This window comes from Thamnophis sirtalis, unplaced genomic scaffold, assembly GCF_051295495.1.
Source record: "Thamnophis sirtalis isolate CommonGarterSnake01/CBP01778 unplaced genomic scaffold, rThaSir2_p1.2 scaffold_10, whole genome shotgun sequence".
Taxonomy (NCBI): Eukaryota; Metazoa; Chordata; class Lepidosauria; order Squamata; family Natricidae; genus Thamnophis; species Thamnophis sirtalis.
This window is the reverse complement of record NW_028261390.1, coordinates 4548760-4572058: the sequence shown is the minus strand read 5'-3', so window position 1 is coordinate 4572058 and position 23299 is coordinate 4548760. Positions and strand designations below refer to the sequence as shown.

The 23299-nt window shown below is 44.0% G+C and overlaps 1 protein-coding gene across 2 annotated transcripts in view; it reads right to left on the bottom strand.

Annotated features, from left to right (window-relative positions):
- Positions 1–4512: 4512 nt before the first annotated feature.
- Positions 4513–23299, bottom strand: part of CTNNA2 (catenin alpha 2) — a 499669-nt gene continuing 480882 nt past the window's right edge. For both annotated transcript variants that reach the window (XM_087723953.1, XM_087723954.1), the window contains one exon: positions 4513–6802. In XM_087723953.1, coding sequence (XP_087580079.1) covers positions 6515–6802 — 288 coding nt within the window. In that variant the 3' untranslated portion in view covers positions 4513–6514. The remainder of the gene's footprint in view (positions 6803–23299) is intronic.

Sequence of the window (23299 nt, the reverse complement as noted above, 5' to 3'; positions counted from 1 at the left end):
TTCCTTCCTTCATCTCCCTTCCTTCCTTCCTTCCTCTCCCTTTCTCCTTTCCTTCCTTTCTTCCTTCCTGTCTCTCATTCCTTCCATCCTCTTCCTTTCTCCATTCTTTCTTTCTTTCCTTCCTTCCTCTCTCTCATTCCTTCCTTCCTCTCCCTTTCTCCTTTTTCTTTCTTTCTTTCCTTCTTCTCCCTTTCTCCTTTCCTTCCTTTCTTCCTGTCTCTCATTCCTTCCATCCTCTCCCTTTCTCCTTTTTTTCTTTCTTTCCTTCCTTCCTCTCTCTCATTCCTTCCTTTCTCTCCCTTTCTCCTCTTTCTTTCTTTCTTTCCTTCCTTCCTTCCTCTCCCTTTCTCCTTTCCTTCCTTCCTTTTCCTCTCTTGTTCTTTTCTTCCTCTCTGTTTCTTTCTTCCTCTCTCTCGTTCATTCCTTCCTCTCCCTTTCTCCCTTCCTTCCTTCCTTCCTCTCCCTTTCTTGTTCTTTCTGCCTTCTTCCTTTCTTTTTCTTCCTTCCTTCCTCTTTCTTTCCCTCTCTTATTCCTTCTTCCCTCCCCCTTTCTCTCTCCTTCCTTCCTTCCCTCTTCCTTCCTCTCCCTCTCTTGTTCCTTCCACCCTCTCCTTCCCTTCCCTCCCCCTTTCTCTCTCTCTCCTTTCTTCCTTCCCTCCTTCCTTCCTCTCCCTCTCTTGTTCCTTCCACCCTCTCCTTCCCTTCCCTCCCCCTTTCTCTCTCTCTCCTTTCTTCCTTCCCTCCTTCCTTCCTCTCCCTCTCTTGTTCCTTCCACCTTCTCCCTCCCTCCCTCCCTTTTGACAAACATCTCTAATCACCCTCTTCTGTTTCAAGACACCACTTCACCCCAGAAAATAATCTTCACAGACCATAAATATTGCCAGCAGATAAAAATTGATATCAAACTAATCTTGTGGGGGCGGGTGGTGTTATGGCGAAACCAATGAATAAATAAGTGAAAGCACAACACAGCATCAAAAGAATTTTAAAATCACTTTTACTAATAAGGATTTTGTTGAATCGGACAATATTGCTTTTCCTGTTTTCAATCTCTTCCCCCAAGAAATCCTACTGAGAATGTCTACATGCTCTCTTCTTTCCATTTTCACATTGCAAATTTCTGAGGAATGATGGGCTGACATGGAAGGACAGTCTAACTTGGCTCTTTATGCCACTCGCTTTTGTGTCGATTGTGCGGTTAGTGTCCATGTTTCACTGACATATGTTAGTAAATAATCATAGTATATAATAGGGATGTGGTGACTCAGTGGCTAAGACGCTGAGCTTGTTGATCAGAAAGGTCAGCAGTTCGAATCCCTAGCGCCGCGTAATGGAGTGAGCTCCCGTTACTTGTCCCAGCTTCTGCCAACCTAGCAGTTTGAAAGCAGGTAAAAATGCAAGTAGAAAAATAGGAACCACCTTTGGTGGGAAGGTAACAGCGCTCCATGCTCCTTCGGCGTTTAATCATGTCGGCCACATGACCACAGAGACGTCTTCGGACAGCGCTGGCTCTTCGGCTTTGAAACAGAGATGCGCAACGCCCCCCCCGAGTCGGGAACGACTAGCACATATGTGCGAGGGGAACCTTTACCTTTACTAATGTATACACTACTAGCAATAGCAGTTCGACTTATATACCGCTTCATAGGGCTTTCAGCCCTCTCTAAGCGGTTTACAGAATCAGCATATTGCCCCCACAGTCTGGGTCCTCATTTTACCCACCTAGGAAGGATGGAAGGCTGAGTCAACCTTTGAGCCGGTGAGATTTGAACCAACCGTCGAACTGCAGTTAGCAGTCAGCTGAAGTGGCCTGCAGTACTGCACTCTAACCACTGCGCCATCTCTATCTATTTAACTATCTGCGCCATACTATCTATTTATACACTGTTAAATCAGACACCTTATGGTGAACATTTCCCAAGAACTTTCAAAATGTGCCCCCAAAAAGCTTCTTTCTTTAAAAAGACAGCCCAAAAAAAAAAAAAGATTTTTTCCCAGCAAAAGCTCTGAACTTTTTCATTTGCCAAGATCAAAACTGCTCAAAGCTACTGTTGAAGTTTGAGCTCATGGGGGGGGGGGGGAACACAACAACTCTCTTAAATATCTGCATTTGTGGCTTGTGTTTGTCTCAAAGAGTTTGCTATTTGATACACCATGAAATAAGGAGGAAGGAATCTAAAGGAAACGTTCCATATTTCAGTTGTATGACTATAGTACGTACAAACGCAGAGATCCCTCAACAGGGTTTTGATGTACTATAAATCAGGCATACAGGAGGCAGCTCATTAAAGTCCTGTTGTTGGTTTGGGAATTAATGACTTTATAAAAATATAGAAAACTCAAGGCATGACTGAGGTCCTGCTCATTTCAACTGTCATATTGGGAGCATTATTTTTTTTTCTTCAAAAAAAAATGTGTAAGGGTATTTAGGAATAGCTTAAGAAACTATTTCTTATTTTTGTATAATTATACCAAAATATTCCCTCATTATACCCACCGGATGGTCTGCTACTTAAAGCGTTTTACCTGCTCCTGAAAAGAATGATATACTTTTGAAGCGGAGCTTGTTGTAAGGAAAAGAACATTTCCTTTATGAAATGAATAATTTACCAAGGGGGCTTGTTTACTCCTTTTTGCTTTCAAACTCGCTGAATTACTGACTTACTGTCACTCATTTATTCAGAGATCTTGATTTTGTTTACTCCTTGCCAAGGAGGAAAACTCTCGGAAATAAAAAGAATTATATTGTGTTCTAAATAGTTAGGGGAGATGACATAAAGTTATGGCTCAGGAATTAACGATGTGCCAAAGCATGAGTGTGCCCACCCCCATAACTTAATGCCACCCTGCGCCATGCTCCCTGGGCATGCGTACATTAACACCCCCCCCCCTCCGCTGCCCCGCACATGTGGTTTATGGCTTTCTTGGAGCCTGGGGAGGGCGAAAAACAGCCCAATGCACAAACCGGAAGTCTGTTTCCGAACTTCCAGTTTGCACTTCGGACGGTTTTTTGCCCTCCAGAGGATCCAGGATGCTTCCTTGAAGCCTCCAGAGGACGAAAAACAGCCCAACACGCAAACAGGAAGTTCGTTACCCAACTTTCGTTTGCACGTTGTATTTTTCCCCCCTAAAAAACGGCTGAAAATGAAGGCTGAAATCAGCAGGCATGTGTGCTGGAGCTGACAGGGCAATGCCTTGCATGCCCTCAGAAATTGCTCCGTATGCCACCTGTGTGCCACACGACTGTCATAGGTTCGACATCACTAGTCCAGAATGCGGCCGCGCGAGCGATTGTGGGTGCACCTCGCTTCACCCACATAACACCTATCCTCCGCGAGCTGCACTGGCTACCTGTCGATCTCCGGATACGCTTCAAGGTGCTACTTGTCACCCATAAAGCCCTTCATGGTAGTGGATCTGGGTACTTGAGAGACCGCCTACTGCCAATTACCTCCACGCGACCGATTAGATCCCATAGACTAGGCCTCCTCCGAGTTCCATCTGCCGGTCAATGCCGACTGGCAACTACGCGGAGGAGAGCCTTCTCGGTGGCAGCTCCGACCCTATGGAACGATCTCCCCGTGGAGATTCGTACCCTCACCACCCTCCAGACTTTCCGCACAGCCCTTAAAATCTGGCTATCCCGTCAGGCCTGGGGCTAAAGACTGTAACCCACCCGAATGGTATGAATGTTGTGCTTTTAATTATGTATTGTTTTACGTGTTAAATGTTTGTTTCCCCCCTCCCTCTTGAGTTGTAAGCCACCCTGTGTCCCCCCAGGGAAAAGGATGGCATATAAATAAACTTTCATAACTCATAACTCATAACTCATCACGGGTCTAGGTGATCACACGACCCCGGTACACTGCAACCCATCACAAGCATGACTCGGTCTGAATTTTGACCCTGTGAGTATGAGGATGCTGCGACAGTCGTAATTGTGAAAAACAGTCCGAAGTCCAGCGGTGTAACCCTCTGAAGTCTGCTACAGGTTCGCTGACTTTGCTACCGAGCGCGCACTTTGCATGTGTGAGGCGCGCCCGCGCAGCGCCAAAAATGGAACATTTTGAAGCCTTCTGACTCTGCAAAGTAGAACAGCGGTGGGGGGGGGATCTGCTGTGCCACGCGATTTAGATTAGCTAGAGAACAGGGAATCCGACGATTCTAGCTAATATAAATTGTGCATCACAGCTGATCGTCAACCAGCTGATTGTCGGAAATACTGGTAGCAATTCTTTTTACTACCGGTTCGGGTGAACCGGTCCGAACCTGTAGCATTTCACCCCTGCCAAAGTCCCTTCCCCTTCCCCCAGTATCATTGCAACTTCAAACAGTCCCTAAGTGAATGGTTGTAAATTGAGTACTACCTGTACAAAACGGGAGAAGACTGGAACTCGTACGTGGGTGAAAATGTTCTGCCAACAAGTGCCCCAATCTAAGTTTGCTTTCCGCCAATGTCTGGAGGACGAGGGAGTCAATGTTTATGTTGAACAAATGAGGCATACAGAGAACTCCAAGGTTAAATAAGTTTATTGAGTTAGCGGTTATGATGGTCTATTGGATATCTTGCTGTAATCCAAAGCTACACCTACATATTTGTTTCTAAATTCTGACATGTCCCATGTCTTTTACACATTCTACCACCGGCTCTATGTCTAATAATATTAATCGTTATAATTATAATAATAATACAAAAGGCAATGTCAACCACCATGTTGTGCTTCATACTTCACCAGAAGAAACTCAAGTCTGAAAAAGAAAATAAGTTTGATTGAAAGAGAGGGGCGGGGGGGGGAAATGGAGAAGGCAATGGCTCAAATTAACAGAGGATTTGTCGTCGTAATACTATTAGAAAGAAAAAAAGGAGGGGGGGAGTGAGTTAAAAGGAAGCATTCATTCCATGTTTTGTTTCGGGTTTTTTTAATCACCGTCTTGGTTAAAAATTCACATACCGTAATGAAGAGGGCTCAAAATTAAATCGTCTCATTATTCAGGCCACACAGTCAAGCACATTGGCTAGTTTACAAAAGCAACACAAGCTGTTATGGACACCCCCTCCCCACTGCACTTTAAAGATTTCCCATCTGCAAATGTTCCTGCCAACCTCCACATGCCAGGCATGGGCAAGCTCTTCCTGCCCTATAGAAGAGAATATTTGATGCTCGGGGGGTAGAGCTGTGGGGTCCTCTGGGTGCTCTCGGAGCTCGGTTGTTTTCCTGCAGGCGTTTTGTGACCCAACTAAGTAACATCATCAGTCTTGGGGTTTGCTCTCTGTTTATAGGTAAGCAGTTTGCCCTATCGGAGTTGGTGGGTGTGGCCTTGGTGGTACTTCCTGTTGTGGCTCGCCGCCGGCCAGCAGAGCTGGCGGCAGAGTCGGACAGTGAGGAGTTTGGGGAGGAACATGGGCCAATCCTGGGGGCTGAGGAAAGCTCAGATGAGGGCTCTGAGTTGGAGGCAGAGAGGGAGTTAGACAGCAGTGAGGCAGAGGAACAGCTGGAGCCTGTTCCCAGTGTGGGCATGCACAGAGCTGCCAGAAGACAAGAACAACTAAGGAAGCAGGGTCGACTTGGGAGTAAAGCCACACCTTGGAGGTGATTGGCCCCTCCCACAGGAAACAAAAGAGGAGCAAAGGGGGAGTGGGCTTTTGCAGGAAACAATCCGTTCCTTTGGTCGTTTCAAGACTGGAAAGTTCTGTTTGTGACTTGAAGAGACTCTGTGCCAAGTTTTGCCTTGCCCTGTGTTTGGAAACTAATTATTTGGCAGCTCACCAAACGAGATAAGGTTTGTGTTGATAAATATTCCTTTGAAAGACTGTTTGCCAAGCTTCGTTGACTGTGAATGAAAGGAATTCACAGTCATGTAAATAAAAGGGGCTTTGCCCGGACCAAGACTCCGCTTCACGCTTTTTAAGGACGCCTGGGTCAGAACACTTCCTTCCAATTCAAACGAAGAAGCTAACCTTAAATAACAGCTCGATCAAGAAAGCACCCAGGCGAACATTCACAGGGCAAACCACTTGTCTATAAATAGAGAGCAAACCGTACTCCATCTAGCACGGATGATGTTACCTAGATTGATAATGAAACGTCTGCAAGAAAAGTACGCTCGGAGAGCACCAAAGAAACTCACACTTGCCATCCTGAACTCTCCTTCCCTATCACGGTCTTACAATGCAATTTTTTTTTCCTAAAAAAAAAAAGCCTTCTTTAAAAAATAAATAAAGTATGATAAAGCCTTTTTTGTCCTGTTTTTTTTTTCTACTTTAGGAAAGAGACCGGTGAGATAGGCCGCTAGTCGACATAAGAAACGCCGTATGTCTTTTTTTTTGGGGGGGGGGGGAAGGAATATTGCATGATGGCTTAATCGAGTCTCGGTCGCATGCAAATTGACACTGCTTTATTATCCTGGTTTTGCCCCAAACACCCCCTCCTCCCTATGCCAGACACATACAAGTTGGCAAGTACGCATACAAAAACATGGAAGGCAATAGAAAAAAAACCCTCGTGGTGAAGCCTTAGAAGGAATCCATCGCTTTGAATTCGCTGAGAGCCTGTACGGGCGAAATGTGTTTCTTTTGGGAGCCTCTTCGCACCCTGGTCTGATATTCCTCCGGCTTTTCCCTCTTGACTAGCGGTTTCTTTTCCGGAGCTTTCATTTTCCAAGAGACCACCGGCGAGTTGACGGCGGCGGTGCCGTAGACTTTCTGATATTTGGTTGAAGCCACGTAGGAGGCTTTGACGGTAAGCACCACGGCGTTCATCAGGTTTTTAGCGGCTTGGATGAGGGAGGTGGCGCTGTCCAGCTGGAAGAAAAGAGCAGAAAAGATGGGCGGATTATGTCAGAGTTTGTTGCAGAAAAATCAAATCCAGAAAGTGCACACGGATAATTGATTCAGCTGGATTCTTTAACTTCTTTATATACATAGTAACAGATGAATAAATGTCGAATACAAATAGAAGATTCTTTCAACGTGGTAGAAGTTACAAGCAGAACACAAGCAGGAGAGAACAGTTAGTCTCATTTCATAGTTCAGAACAGAAAGACTAGTTTCAGTTTCTCTTCTCAGCACAGACTCAGATCTGTTTGAGCTCCCATTGGCTGACTTAGTTGCTATGCCTATTCATTGGCTGACCTTGTTACCATGTCTCTCCCAGTCATGAATATTGTTACCGATTAGCGTGGGAAAGAGTTAAATACTCTTATTAAATACTATTAAACACGCATAGTTCTCAACTTAGAATTCGTTTAGTGACTGTTCAAAGTTACACCCGGATTGAAAAAAAGGGACTTAGGACATTTTTTCACACTTACGACGGCTGCAGCATCCCCGTGCTTGCATGATCAAAGTTTGGACGTTAAGCAAATGACTCATATTTATGATGGTTGCGGTGTTCCGGGTGTGTGTGTGTCATATGATCCGCTTTTGTGACCTTTTTTTATTTATTTTTATTTTTATTATTTATAAATATCTCAAATTAATGCGTGAACAGTGTGGCACCTGGGTGTCATACATTCTAATACAAATAAAACTAATAAAGTTAATCATAATTATTACATTCAATCAACTTATGTATTTCTAATAATAATGCACATTTATATTAGGTCGCAGTCTCAAGCATTACATGTTTTCTCTTGTTATTACTTTCATTTTGTTACATAAAAATGTATACACTAATATTCTCCCTTCTCTTATTTCTTTCACTTATTCTAGCTTTTAATCATCACCCTAAATTAAACAACATTTTTCTTTCTTTCTTATCTGATTTCTAATCACGTCACCTACCTAAAAGAGAGAGAGAGAGAGAGAGAGAGAGAGAGAGAGAGAGAGAGAGAGAGAAGTGAAAGCAAATCAGAACAACAACAAAAAGAGAAATCATCCATCCATCGTCTCTTGCCCACTTCAATACTTTGCTACGCTTAAAAAAAAGAAGAAAGGAAAAAGGAAAAGCAGATCAAAACAACAGTAAAAAAAAATCATCTAAAAATCATTTTTTGCAATCGTCTGACAAGCAAAGTCAAGAGAGAATCCAGATTCCCTTAAAAACCGTGCTACTAACTTAATATGGTGATGCACTTAGCAACGGTGGCAAAAGTAGTAAAATGGGGCAAAATTCCATTAACAATTTTTTTCACTTAGCAACATACATTTTAGGTTCAATTGTGGATATACATTGAGGACTAACTATACTACAATTTGATGAGCTGTAGAAGTGCAGTGGTTAAAACGCGGCATTGCAGGCTGACTCTGCCCACCGCCAGGAGTTCGATCCTCACTGTCTCAAGGTGGACTCACCCTTCCATGCTTTTGAGGTCGGTAAAATGAGGACCTGGATTGTTGGAGGCGATATATTTACTCTGTAACTCGCTTAGAGAGGGCTTTAAAGTACTGTGAAGCGGTATATAACTCCAAGTGCTATTGCTATATTTTTTTTAAAAAAATAGCAAAAATTATCCAGAAAGGGAGAAATCAAAGCCAATATAACAGGAGTGGGAAGACAGGTTTTATATTACAATAGCTGATAACCCAGCATTTCCTGGATATTTATTTATCCCAACTCTCCTTCCATGAATGGGGCCGCAATTTCTAATGTTGGATTCCCCCCCCCTTACCAGAGAGAGCCCCTTGTGGAGTAGTGTGAAGCCGTTACCATGGCAACTCCACTGCGCTGCACAGTAGATATCATTTTGTGGCAGTACAGTAGAAGCATTTTAAGGCACAACAGGCTGTATCTTAACAGAATGCACACCCCGAGAGGTTTTAGTGGTGTCTTACCCTCATCTGTGTACCAAGTTTAGTTGAAATTAGTAGGCAGCCTCCTGGGAGCAAAAATAGGCTGGGGGGGGGATGGCCCCCGCACATGTGAGTGTGTCTCTGCATGCACCCACCACCCGCGCATGTGCGACAGAGCCCGAAAATCAGCTGCCGGCGGGAGGCACATGCACGGTGGAGCTGAGCTGGAGCAATGGCTCATGTGCCCGCAGAGAGGACTCTGTGTGCCAACTGTAGCACATGTGCCATAATTGATTGGGCACACAGATAACTGATTCAGCTGGATTTTTTAACTTCTTTATATACATAGTAATAGATGAATAAATGTTGAATGCAAATAGAAGATTCTTTCAACGTGGTAGAAGTTACAAGCAGAAAACAAGCAGGAGAGAACAGTTAGTCTCATTTCATAGTTCAGAACAGAAAGACTAGTTTCAGTTTCTCTTCTCAGCACAGACTCAGATCTGTTTAAGTTCCCATTGGCTGACTTAGTTGCTATGCCTATTCATTGGCTGACTTGTTACCATGTCTCTCCCAGTCATGAATATTGTTACAGATTAGCGTGGGAAAGAGTTAAATACTCTTATTAAATACGAATAGTTCTCAACTTAGAATTCGTTTAGTGACTGTTCAAAGTTACAACCGCACTGAAAAAAGCGACTTAGGACATTGGGAGAGGACTCTGTGTGCCAACCGAAGCACATGTGCCATAAATTTCGCACCCACAGTCCTAGATCTTTGTAGAACAATCAGAGATTTACCCAGCGGCCTTCAGAAATGGTTTTGATTTGGTGTACAGTCAAGAACAGTGCAATGTGGTATTCCTAAACTATATTAACATTTTCTTTAAAAAAAAAAAAAACACCTCTATATTGCTTTACTGTCACAAGCAAACTAAGCCCCTGAGCTATCTTATTCACATAGAATGCTGAGCATTATGAAAACCTCAGCTACTTTGTTAAAAACAATTCATTGGCATGTATTTTTCAACTGGTAATTAATTTTTAATCTCCAAATTCAAGGTCACTTTTGCTCTTCCCACCAAAAAAAAAAAAAAGGCATTTATCTTCCATCTTTTTTCACTTGGGGGCGGGGGAAAGAAAGAACCGAGTCTAATATACACCTTACAGTCAGCCTAACAGTAATAACATCCCAACTCAGTAACAGTCATAGAGTGGAAAGGGACCTTGGAGGCCATCAAGTCCAACCCCCTCCTCCTCCTCTGACAGAACTGTGATCCATTGTCTGATACCTAGGGCTGAAACTGACAAAGCACACCTTGATGTTGATAAAATCAGCAAATATCAACTAAATGACGAAAGTTTAAACATTACTAACATTATTTAAAGTTATATAAAGTTATCATTTTATATATAAAGTTCCTCATTTTAATAACAAGCGTTCCTCACCCAGATCCTTCACCCAGGAGTCATCACCTTGACTTCCAAAAGGTGAACACTGTGAAATCTTGTAAGATGCCAAGATACATTTTCTTTCTGCTGGAGCAGAAGGGCTTTCTAGTAATTTCTAGGAGTCGGGCTGAGTTTACACACTGTACAAAGACTGTAGCTCAGTGATGGAGAACCCATGGCACATGTGCCAGAAGTGGCATGCAGACCCATCTCTCCGGGCACGACAGCCGTCGCACGTTGCTCTTCCGGTTTCCAGCACACGCATGCGTGCTGGACAGCTGGTCTTCATGCACCAGAAACCAGAAGACCAGGTGACTGGAAGCTCAGCTTCCTGGTGCGCGTTATAGACATATGGGGAACTGCTCTTCCGGTTCCCACACACTCCCGTTTCAGCACTCGGTGCCGAAAAGGTTTGCCAATACTGCTATAGATGGTTACGGTGATGGCCTATAAATCAGGAGATGGTGAGTTGTAGTCTCACCTTAGGCATGGAGACCATGTAGGTGACTTTGAACCAATCACCAGGAGATGGTGAGTTTTAGTTCCACCTTAGGCACAAAAGCCATCTGGGTGACTTTGCGCCAATCACCAGGCGATGGTGAGTTCTAGTCCTGCCTTAGCAATAAAAGCCAGCCTGGTGAGTTTGAGGCAGTCCTTCTCCTTCAGCACAATACAATACAATACAATACAATACAATACAATACAATACAATACAATACAATAGCAGAGTTGGAAGGGTTCTTGGAGGTCTACTAGTCCAACCCCCTGCCTAGGCAGGAAACCCTATACCGTTCCAGACAAATGGCTATCCAACATCTTCTTAAAGACTTCCAGTGTTGGGGCATTCACAACTTCTGGAGGCAACTTCTGTTCCACTGATTAATTGTTCTAACTGTCAGGAAATTTTTCCTCAGTTCTAAGTTGCTTCTCTCCTTGATTAGTTTCCACCCATTGCTTCTTGTTCTACCCTCGGGTGCCTTGGAGAATAGTTTGACTCCCTCTTCTTTGTGGCAACCCCTGAGATATTGGAACTCTGCTATCATGTCTCCCCCTAGCTCTTCTTTTCATTAAACTAGACATACCCAGTTCCTGCAACTGTTCTTCATATGTTTTATCCCCCAGTCCCCTAATCCTCTTTGTTGCTCTTCTCTGCACTCTTTCTAGAGTCTCTACATCTTTTCTACATCGTGGAGACCAAAACTGAATGCCGTTTTCCAAGTGTGGCCTTACCAATCATCTTTGTTACTATTCCTGCCAGCTTGGTGTCATCTGCAAATTTGATGAGTTCCCTATTTATTCCCTCATCCAAATCATTGCTGAAGATGTTGAAGAGTCCTGGGCCCAAAACAGAGCCTTGGGGTACTCCACTCCTTACTTCCCTCCATGAAGATGCAGTTCCATTGAGGACTACACGTTGAGTGTGGTTGGTTGGCCACATTCTTCTACTTTATCTAGTAGTAGGTTATGGTCTACCTTATCCAATGCCTTACTGAAGTCCAAGTAAATGCTATCGATGGCATTCCTCTCCCAGGATTGTCGTTGTGGGAATAATAGGCAGAGGAAACTCTATTGGATGCGTTTTCTGCCTTGAGTTATTTGTAGAGATAATAAAAGCGGGATACCATTAAAGAAATAAAGAAAATGTTTTTTTTCAATCCTTTGAAAGGAGAGTTCTGTAAACGGAGACAGCTGGGACGAGCTTCCCCCAAGGAATTCCATGAACTTAGAAAACGTCACACTTTGAGAAGAAGTATTCCTGCATATCCCAAAGGACATATACCGTTAATTGGAAGGATTTGCATACCACTACTAGAAAGGGACATGGTGGTTCAGTAGCTAAGACGCTGAGCTTGTCGATCAGAAAGGTCGGCAGTTTGGCGGTTCAAATCCCCAGCGCTGCATAACGGAGGGAGCTCCCGTGACTTGTCCCAGCTTCTGCCAAGCAAGTAAAAATGCAAGTAGAAAAATAGGAACCACCTTTGGTGGGAAGGGAACAGCGCTCCGTGCCCCTCCGGCATTGAGTCATGCTGGCCACATGACCACGGAGACGTCTTCGGACAGCGCTGGCTCTTCGGCTTTGAAACGGAGATGAGCACCGCCCCTTAGAGTTGGGAACGACTAGCACGTATGTACGAGAGGAACCTTTGCCTTTTCCTTACATGAAAACAAGGAGGTCCATATTAAGAGCAGAATGCCGAACATGAAACAATGCTCTTGAATTTCAGACAGGCGCCGTCCTTTGAAGATTTGGGGAAACATCCTAGTCATCAGCACAGCTTGACATCCAAACAATTACATCTCCTTCACAGGATATGTTCACGCCAAGGCTGAGCAGCCATCTGCTGAGGGTGCTTTAATCTGGATTCCTGCCGCGAGCATGGGATTCTCAAAGGGAGTTTTTTCCATACTCTTTGGTGCTACTTATAACTATGATGTAATCTTATTGCAAGCCTCGTCTGTCAATTAGCTTCGCAGTGGAACGTTATGGTTGGTTGCACCGTCAGATGTTCAGACTGGATTGGGCATTTCCCCCCACACATCGGGTCCTTCCACGGACCTAAGATAGACAGGTGTGGTGGGTTGATTGATGAGGTTAGTTCAGGGGTCGGCAAATTTAAACGCCCAAAGAGCCATTTGGACCCGTTTCCCACGGAAAAGAAAACACCGGGAGCCACAAAAGTCCTAACTAGAAGCCCCCTGTTCAATTCTGGAGCTGACCGGAAGTTCAGTTCCCCTACCACAGAGTCTCCTCCTAGCACGGCATACTTTTTCCTCTACCTGTCCTAACCGAAAGCCCTATCAATTGTGGAGACAACTGGAAAACCCCTTGCCGTAGAGTCTTCACCCTTCATCCAACATCTTCTTAAAAACTTCTAGTGTTGGGGCATTCTTATGTTGTGATATGAGAATATTGATCATATGATCATTTTCTTACAGCTCCACCTATCTCACAGGTCTATTGAAAAAGGGGATCAAGAGACTTTTGGAAGCAAGCGAAATATAAATACAATGAATGAATTGAATAATAAAACACTTCTTGATGTATCACAGAGAAAGATCCAAATCCAAAATTTATTTTTCTGGGCTGTTTTTCTACATTCAGACACTCATTTCAGGAATCGCAGCACTAAAGAACTATATCTTTTCAAGATATCCATCCCACTGCATTCTCATTATATATTTAGATTGCTTGACCCTCTACTTCAGACAACATACAAATACAATATATTGGAAAAATACCGTTCCTTTCATCAAAATAACATAATAAAATACAGGGAGACCTCAACCTATGACCGGAAGCACGGAGAGGTTGCAATGGTCGTAAGTGTGAAACATGGTCGTAAGTGGTCACTAAACTAGAACGGTGACTAAAGAAATTATTGCAAGTCAAGCACTATCCTTAACTGTTTAGATCCGTGAACACAAAAGCTTTGAATTCATTTTTTTTTTAAAATCCACTTAATCACATTTAAAATAATTTACTTATCTGGACATAATGCACATTTAATTCATTAAGATAGATTGCAGGGTAATATAACTGGTCAAACCCACAGCTTAAGTTACTCTCATTTGCATTTTTTCAATTATTAGGGAGAAAACTATTGGGACTCCGAGGCGAAATTAATTGTGTATTTAACCAATTCTGAATTTTAATGCAATCTACCAATGCTATTTTTCTCCTCATAACAGATAACAAACATATCAAAAGCTACAGACAGCTGTTTCACTAGAAATATTTTCCCCTTTGAAATGAGATATTAATGCCTCGAAATTTCTCAGCTATTCTATCTGCAGCGTGGGGTGGGGGGAGATATAAATAAATAAAAAGAGCACAGGACAATATGTATATAAGATTTGCACGCAAAAAAAAAACATTCATTTCTTGGACGGGATGATTTAATTGCCTCAGCCAATGCAATTTTTAAACAATAAAATTTAAAAATGGAATCGCATCTCATTTTGTATGCAAGGGATTCCCTTTTAATATAAGGAGATATTTAATTTATGATAACTGGAGGGGGAAAAAAAAACTAGGCAAAATGCAATCATAAAAGATAATTAAACATGCCTTAAAATTTCAGTTTGTGAGTTATCTAAAGAACAAGACTTTGAGGAAGAAATAAGAGATTGTTCCACCTCAGTCAGCAGTATATAATAACTTGCTTTTAACAGATAATTCTAATTATATTCACTTTAAATAAGATTTGTAGACATATCAACATCTCACATAAAACACGAGGGTGAGAAAAGTTCCTTATTTAGCCCTCGGTTTTTTCCACCCCTCAAAGGGGAAAAATGCAGTTGTAGAGTGTTTGACAGAATAATATAGACTTGCAGTGGTAAAAATAAGAATTAACCACAGTGGAAAGTCTCTACTTCAGCCCTGGGTATAAAATTTACTACAAATGGATCTCATCAGTGGGGACCTGTTCCTCAGGCACAACCACAGCAAACTACAGATCATGAGAGACTGAAACTATGGCCGGGAGTTAGTTTTGCATTTCTGGAAAATCATCATCATCATCATCATCATCATCATCATCATCATCATCATCATCATCATCATCATCATCATCATCATCATTTCCTCCCCTTTCTCCTCTTCTTCTCCCCCTCCCTCTCCTTTTCCTTCCCCTTCCTCTCCTCCTCCTCTTCCCCTTCCTTTCCTTCTCCTCTTCCTCCTGCTCTTCTTCTTCTCCCCTCCCTCTCCTCCTCCTCTTCTTCCCCTTCCTCTCCTTCTCCTCTTCTCCTCCAACTGCTCTTCTCCTCCTCCCCCTCCCTCCCCTCCTCTTTTCCTCCTCCCCTCCTCTTACTCCTCCCCTTCTCCCTCGCTCATCCTCCTCCTTCTCCGCCCCTTCCCCCTCCCCTCCTCCTCTTTTCCCCCTCCCCTCCTCCTCCTTCTCCACCCCTCCCCCTCCCTCCCCTCCTCTTACCTCTCCCCTTCTCTTTTCCCCCTCTCCTCCTCCCCCCCCTTACTGTCCTTCTCCTCTTCTCCTCCAACTGCTCTTCTCCTCCTCCCCCTCCCTCCCCTCCTCCTCTTTTCCTCCTCCCCTCCTCTTACCCCTCCCCTTCTCTTTTCTTCCTCCCCTCCTCCTCTTTCCCCCTCCCCTCCTCTTCTTCTCCTCCTCCTCTTCCCCCTTCTCCCCTTCCCCTTCTCCTCCCTCCCTTTCTCTTCTTCTCCCTCTCCTGCTCCTCCCCCCGCCCCTCCTCTTCTTCTTCACCTCCCCTTCCTTCCCCTCCTCCTCTTCTTCTTTTCTCCCTCCCTTCTCCTTTCCTCCTCTTCCTCCTCCTCCTCCTCCTCCTCCTCCTCCTCCAACATGTGATCCCTTTTTACGACCTTCAGACAAAGGTGGTAAGCCAGATTCATTCAACATCCGCGGGACTAACTTAACTAACTGCCGGGATTCACTTAACAACAGTGGCAAGACATGGGGGCAAAACTCCCTTAACAGCTGTCTCACTTAAAAAAATGTCTCACTCAGCAACATCAATTTTGGGCTCAGTTGTGATCCTAAGTTGAAGCGCACCTGTATGAGTCAGTTCCCATGCACTCATTGGGTTGGGGGGGGAGAGAATGGGGGGGGCTTGGATGTTTGGGTTCATTTTGAGCTGGGAAGGGATGCACAGATAGTTTTCCTGTGCAAAATCCCATTTGCTTCTTCTTCGTTTCAATTTCCTCTTCTCATTTGCAGTGAACTTTTCCCAATAATATAACAATGGTCCCCTTTCTCATTTGAGTAATGATCCGTGTCTTTATTTAATTTTTTAAAAAAAACATAAGCGTAGAGGCCGCCGGAGCTTTTAAAAGCTCTCCCAGCCAACAAAAATAAAACCTAATAGTTTCCTCCTGCACCAACTAACTGTAAGGGGTTTTTCAAATCGAGCTGCACCTAATTTGGGCCACGAATGACCTATTTTTCATCCCTCCAGATTTCAACGAACAGGTTAGCGCCGGTGATGGTTAACCTTTTTGGGGCCGAGTGCCCAAAGCGCATGCGTGCGAATGCACTCGAGCGTGCCCCAATCCACAAATTGCAATGCGGGTGCCCCGTCCATGTGCCCCGTCCATGTGCGCACCTTCCCTGCGCATGTGCCCTGCCCCCATTTTGTCTTCCAGGTTGGTGCAGGAGGTGTTTCAGGCCCAAAACGGGGCACACATGGACGGGGCGCATTGGGGGGTGGGGGGCTCGCAATCTCCAGTTTCTCCCGCCAGCGCATACTAGCTTCCATCTGCATCCGTCCCTGCTGTGCCTTCCCCAATCTTTGTCGTTTCACTCACCAGCGCCCCCTAGCTTTCTCCTCCATTCCTGCCATGGAGAAGCACCTTGCAGAGGGTGGAACCTGTGGAGATCGGGGAAGACACGGGCAGCAGAAATGCAGGAGAAATCTAGGGTGCACTGGGGAAGGGGGGAAACTGCGAAGATCGGGGAAGGCACCACCCCCGCGCATGCACTGCAGAGACCAGCTGGCCGGCGGGAGGTGAGTGCGCACGCACAGTGGCCTGGGCTGGGGCAACGGCTGGAGTGCCTGCCGAGGGGGCTCGGCATGCCCCCTGCCGTTTGCCATCCTGGGTTTATCAGGATTTTTATTCCATTCTAGATCGATTCTCTTTTGACATTTTAACATTATCCCACGCATCGCGGGAGAGGCTCACAAGCAGAGACAAGCGAAAGAGGTAAATAAGCAAGGGGGGTGGGGAGTTAACATTCTCACACGACAATTGCGTGGACAATTTTGTGCAAGAGTTTTGACATCTCCTTGACAAGGGACAGAGCTAAAGGAAGATGTGAGCAAGGCAGAGACCGTTTTGCCTTTATTTCAGCATATAAGGCAGAAAAGTGGATTAACAAGATCTGAAAACAAGGGGAAAAATTCATATGCTTCTTATGTTCAAAATACAGGTAATCCTCAACTTACAGCAGTTCGTTTAAGGACTATTGGAAGTTACGACATCACTGAAATGAGTGACCTAGGACCATTTTTTGACACTTTAACAACCATAGCAGCATACCCATGGCCACCTGATGAAAATTCAGACACTTGAGTGCAGAGAAGAGCAAGAAAGAGGATTAGGGGACTTGAGACTAAAACATATGAAGAAGGGTTGCAGGAACTGGGTATGCCTAGTTGAATGAAAAGAAGGATTAGGGGAGACATGATAGCAGTCTTCCAATATCTCAAGGGTTGCCACAAAGAGGGAGTCACGCTATTGTCCAAGGTACCTGAAGGCAGGACAAGAAGCAATGGGTGGAAACTAATCAAGGAGAGAAGCAACTTAGAACTCAGGAGAAATTTCCTGACAGTGAGAACAATTAATCAGTGGAACAGGAGTTGCCTCCAGAAGCTGTGAATGCCCCAACACTGGAAGTTTTTAAGATGTTGGATAGCTATTTGTCTGAAACGGTATAGGGTTTCCTGCCTAGGCAGGGGGTTGGACTAGAAGACCTCCAAGGTCCCTTCCAACTCTGCTATTGTATATTGTATATTGACAACTGTCTCACATTTATGACCGTCGCAGTGTCGCGGGGTGACGGGATCCTTTTTGCGACCTTCTGACAAGCAAAGTCAATGGGGAAGCTAGTTGCTAACGTAACGACTGCCCTGCTTCACTTAACAGCTTCAGGGCTGATACCGAGTCACGGAAGGACGTAAAATGGGGCAAAACTCAAGTAACAACGGTCTCACTTAGCAACAGAAATTTTGGACTCAACTGTGGTCATAGGTTGGAGACTACATGTAGTTAGTGCAATAAGGTTTACTAAGGCTGGTCTCTTCCTTTTGCTTCCTTGAGAAATGCCCGCTCTCTGTTTTGCTCCTGACCTCAATTTCCTCTTTCTTTCTTTCTTTCTTTCTTTCTTTCTTTCTTTCTTTCTTTCTTTCTTTCTTTCTTTCTTTCTTTCTTTCCTTCTTTCCTTTCTTTCTTTTTCTTTCTTTCTTTCTTTTTCTTTCTTTCTTTCACATTAAGTAGACCCCACTGCCTCCTTAATGCATAACAATATGGCCCGATATCAATAATGTGAAAGCTCCCCTTGTTGATTGCTAAATAAGTAATTTCTTGATTTATTTTCCTAAAGAAAATAAAACGGGTACGTCTACTTTAATTCAAAGAAGGACTGGGGGAAGGGGGGGGACATGATAGCAGTCTTCCAATATTTATGGTCCTGCCCCAAAGAAGAGGGAGTCAAGCTGTTCTCCAAAGCACCAGAAGGCAGGACGAGAAGCAACGGATGGGGACTAATCAAGGAGGGAAACAACCTAGAATTAAGGAGGAATTTCCTGAAAAGTGAGAACAATCAACCCATGGAACAGCTGACCGCCAGAAGTTGTGGGTGCTTCATTGCTGGAGGTTTTTAAGAAGAGACTGGAGAACCATTTTCCAGGATGATATTGTTGTGGCCTGCCGCCGGTCAGCAGAGCTGGCAGCAGATTCGGACAGTGAGGAGGTTGGGGAGGAACCTGGGCCAGTCCTGGAGTTTGGGGAAGGCTCTGATGAGGGCAGAGAGGGGGCCAGGGCCGTATGCCATATGCCAGTTATCAGCTGCCTTCGGAGTCAGACATCAGTGGGGCAGATGAACAGCTGGAGCCTGTTCCCAGTGGGCGCATGCGCAGAGTTGCCAGACAAAGGGAACAGCTAAAGAACAGGGGTCAACTTGGGAGTAAGGCCACAGGTGGACGGTGAATGGCCCCTCCCAGAGGAAATAAAAGAGGAGCGAAAGGGGAGGGGAGTTCGCAGAAGACAATTAGTTCGCTTAATTGGTTTGTGTGCTGAGGCACCTTGTCAAATTTTGCAGATATCGGCCACACAAATGCCACTCTGTAGCAGGCAAGAAGTCAGGAACAGATCTTCACCCTAATGAATGGAACTAATTGTCTCCTGTAAACTCCCCTCCCCTTTCGCTCCTCTTTTATTCCCTCTGGGAGGGGCCATTCACCGTCCACCTGTGGCTTTACTCCTGAGTCAGCCCTTGTTCCTTAGTTGTTCCCTTCTCCCGGCAGCTCTGGGCATGCGGACATTGGGAACAGGCTCCAGCTGTTCTTCTGCCCCACTGATCTCAGTCTTTGACGTCAGCTGATAACTGTTGGACGGCTCTGGCCCCCTCTCTGCCTCCGACACAGAGCCGTCCTCCGAGCCTTCCCCAGACTCCAGGACTGGCCCAGGTTCCTCCCCAACCTCCTCACTGTCTGAGTCTGCCGCCAGCTCTGCCGGCAGGCCACAAGAAGGAAGTGTCTGTATATGCATGGATCTTTTACTGGCAAAACAAAGATTGTTTCATGATACCCTTGTTTGCCTGGAGAGGATTTATTATCCAATCAAGATGCGGCATCGAATCAAAATAGACCAAAGCCGATGCCTCAAAGTGTGAGCAGTGATGCTACATGCAGCCACAATCAATAGTAGAGTTGTGCCTTTTTTTTTCCCTTTTGTTTCACACGGTTTCTATCAGCTTTAGGGACTTTTCTTGGACATAGTCATTTAAATCCATTTTATCGATGGACAATTTGTTTTCCTCCAGATACTGGAAGATCTGACCTCTTTTTTTTTTTACAGCCAATTAAGAGAACGACAACTCGATCATGGGAAATTAACCACCTTAACAAATTTCTTCCCTTCCTACGTGTTAGATCCAATGATGATTCCTTTTGGGCCCCAAAACCTCAGGAATTTGGTTTAAACCAGAAACTTTTAATAACGTTTTGAGGTATGCAACCGAGCGCCTGGATTACAAATCTGGTTTTTTTCTACGACGTTCTGTTTATAAATTGTAAATCGAGGAGGAAGAATTTTTGCCAGAGGTTGCTACAAAATTAGAAATGCAATCAGTGCTGTCTTAATTCTAGCAATAGCAATAGCAGTTAGACTTATATACCGCTTCATAGGGCTTTCAGCCCTCTCTAAGCAGTTTACAGAGTCAGCATATTGCCCCCACAATCTGGGTCCTCATTTTACCCACCTCGGAAGGATGGAAGGCTGAGTCAACCCTGAGCCAGTGAGATTAGAACCGCTGAACTGCAGATAACAGTCAGCTGGAGTGGCCTGCAGTACTGCACTCTACCCACTGCGCCACCTCGGCTCTCAGTTCTGTTTGTATTGTTCTCCTTTAAAAAGGTAAAGGCTCCCGTTGCACATACGTGCTAGTTGTTCCCGACTCTAGGGGGCGGTGCTCATCTCCGTTTCAAAGCCGAAGAGCCAGCGCTGTCCGAAGACGTCTCCGTGGTCATGTGGCCGGCCTGACTCAATGCCAAAGGCGCATGGAACGCTGTTCCCTTCCCACCAAAGGTGGATCCTATTTTTCTACTTGCATTTTTTACGTGCTTTCGAACTGCTAGGTTGTCAGAAGCTGGGACAAGTTACGGGAGCTCACTCCGTTACACAGCACTAGGGATTCGAACGAGCTTTCTGATCGACAAGCTCAGCATCTTAGCCACTGAGCCACCGCATCACTCTGTTTGTCCTTTAAAAGGGGAAAAAAAAGGACAGGTGCTTTATCTGGGAATAAGCCTCAATGGATTCTGTCAGCTTACATTTGAATAAACACGATTGCAGACAGCAAATAAACAAGTTTACTCAAACCTTCCCGGTAAAACAGAACCTCTGTAAGTTTTGTACGGCTGCTGTCAGAGAGTCAAATGGGAAGGAGCAGAAAGCGCCTGCTGCAACGTCTATTTGCAGAGTTTGGGAGTTCGTTGTTCAATTTTCTGTAAGGAAGATGTATTTGAACCCCCATTTGTGTGCAAAGGAGCCCCAGTGAATTAAGAGACACTTACTTCCAACTCCATCTGCAGAGAGGAGTCACACATTTCATTGTGTTTTTATTTAATGCCCTGCCTTTCTCCTCTAGTGAGCACTCTAGGCAGTTAATGATATTTCAAAAGAAAAGAAAGCAGAGTCCCAAAGATATGAACAATAACAACAGATGCTAACATTATTTTACTTTTGAACCTTAAAAATCCTGTTGACAGAAATGCAGGTTGATAGAATTTTGAAATGCTGAGAGATAAGAAGACATGGAGTCAACCCATCGTTTTCTTTTCTTTCCTTTCTTCCCTCCCCCCCTTTCTTTCTTTCTTTCCTTCTTTCTTTCTTTCCTGGTTCCTTCCTTCCTTCTTTCCTTCCTGCCTCCTTCTTTCTTTCCTGCTTCCTTCCTTCCTTCTTTTTTCACGCCACCCTCTTTCTCTCTTTCTTTCCTCCCCTCCTATTTTTTCTTCCTTCCTCTTTCCTTCCTTCCTCCCCCTTTCTTTCCTTTCTCTTTCTTCTTTTCATCTCTCCCTCTTTCCTTTCTCTTTCTTTCCTCCCTCCCTCTTTCTTTCTCTCTTTCCTTCCTCCCTCTTTCTTTTTCCTTCCTGCTTTCTTCCTTCTTTCTTTCCTTCCTGCCTCCTTTCTTTCCTGCTTCCTTCCTTCCTTTTTTCATGCCACCCTCTTTCTTTTTCTTTCCTCCCCTCCTCTTTTCTTTCTTCCTTTTTCTTTCCTTCCTTCCTCCCTTTCTTTCCTTTCTCTTTCTTTTCTCTTCCCTCCCTCCCTCCCTTTTCTTTCTTTCTCCTTCCTTCCTTCCTTCCTTCCTTCCTTCCTTCCTTCCTTCCTTCCTTCCTTCCTTCCTTCTTTCCACATGTGCATGTGTATGGTTGTGTGAAGAGAATTGGGCTGGTGATGGACTCACACTGTTGTTCCTCCCTCCCTCTTTCCTGTTTTTATATATATTTATATATTATGAATTATATATATATATATATATATATATATATAATTCATAATATATAAATATATATATAATATATAATGAATAATAATATATAATTAGCCCAAAGGCTTCCAGCTAACTTTCATTATATATATGAATCATATATATATATATATATATATATATATATATATATATATATATATATATATATATATATATATATATATATATATATATATATATTCATATATACATATATACATATATACATATATACATATATACATATATACATATATACATATATACATATATACATATATACATATATACATATATACATATATACATATATACATATATACATATATACATATATACATATATATATATATATATATATATATATATATATATATATATTCATATATACATATATATATATATATAATTCAAGTCAGCAAACTTACTAATACTCCTTGCTTTTCCTATTTTCCCCACAATTAATAACCCTGCAAGATGGGTTGGACTGAACGAGAGGGACTGGCTCAAAGTCACCAGCCTGCTTTCATGCCTAAAGTGGGACTAGAACTCACCATCTCCCAGTGACTGGCCCAAAGTCACTTGCTGCTTTTTTTTACCTCAGGCAGATTAGAACTCACCATTTCCTAGTGATTGGCTTAAAGGCACCAGCTTGTTTTCATGCCTAAGATGGGACTGGAACTCACTGTGACTGACTCAGATTCACCCAGCCAGCTTTCATGGCTAAGCAAAACTAGAACTCACGCTCTCCTGGCAATTGCCCCAAAGTTACTTAGCTAGCTTTTTGTGCCTAAGGCAGGGCTACAACTCACTGTCTCCTGGCAATTAGCCCAAAGGCTTCCAGCTAACTTTCATCCCTAAGGTGGAACTAGAACTCACCGTTTCTAGCCTGGTGCCTTAATCACTAGACCAAACGGCTGAAAAAAGTTAAGAATAGCAATAGCACTTAGACTTATATACCACTTCGCAGTGCTTTTACAGCCCTCTCTAAGCGGTTTACAGAGCCAGCCTCTTGCCCCCGACAATCTGGGTCCTCATTTTACCCACTTCGTAAGGATGGAAGGCTGAGTCAACCTTGAGCCGGTGAGATTTGAACTGCCAAATTGCAATCAGCCGGCAGTCAGCAGAAGTAGCCTGCAGTACCGCATTGTCACCACTGCACCACTGAGGCTCAATTAGTATATATAAAGGCAGTCAACAGGTAACCCCCAAAGGGAAAACTTATGTTCAAAGCCCTTTGTTAACCACGTAGAAAGTCCACAAAGGCTGAAGGACTCTTGCTTGCCTGATGGGGCGTCCCCTCAATAGAGACTTTTTTCCAAATTATTCCAGTCTTGGATGTTTATCCCAGAATTGGCCTGTAAAGCACTTTCTAAATCCCGGTGTAAAGGTAA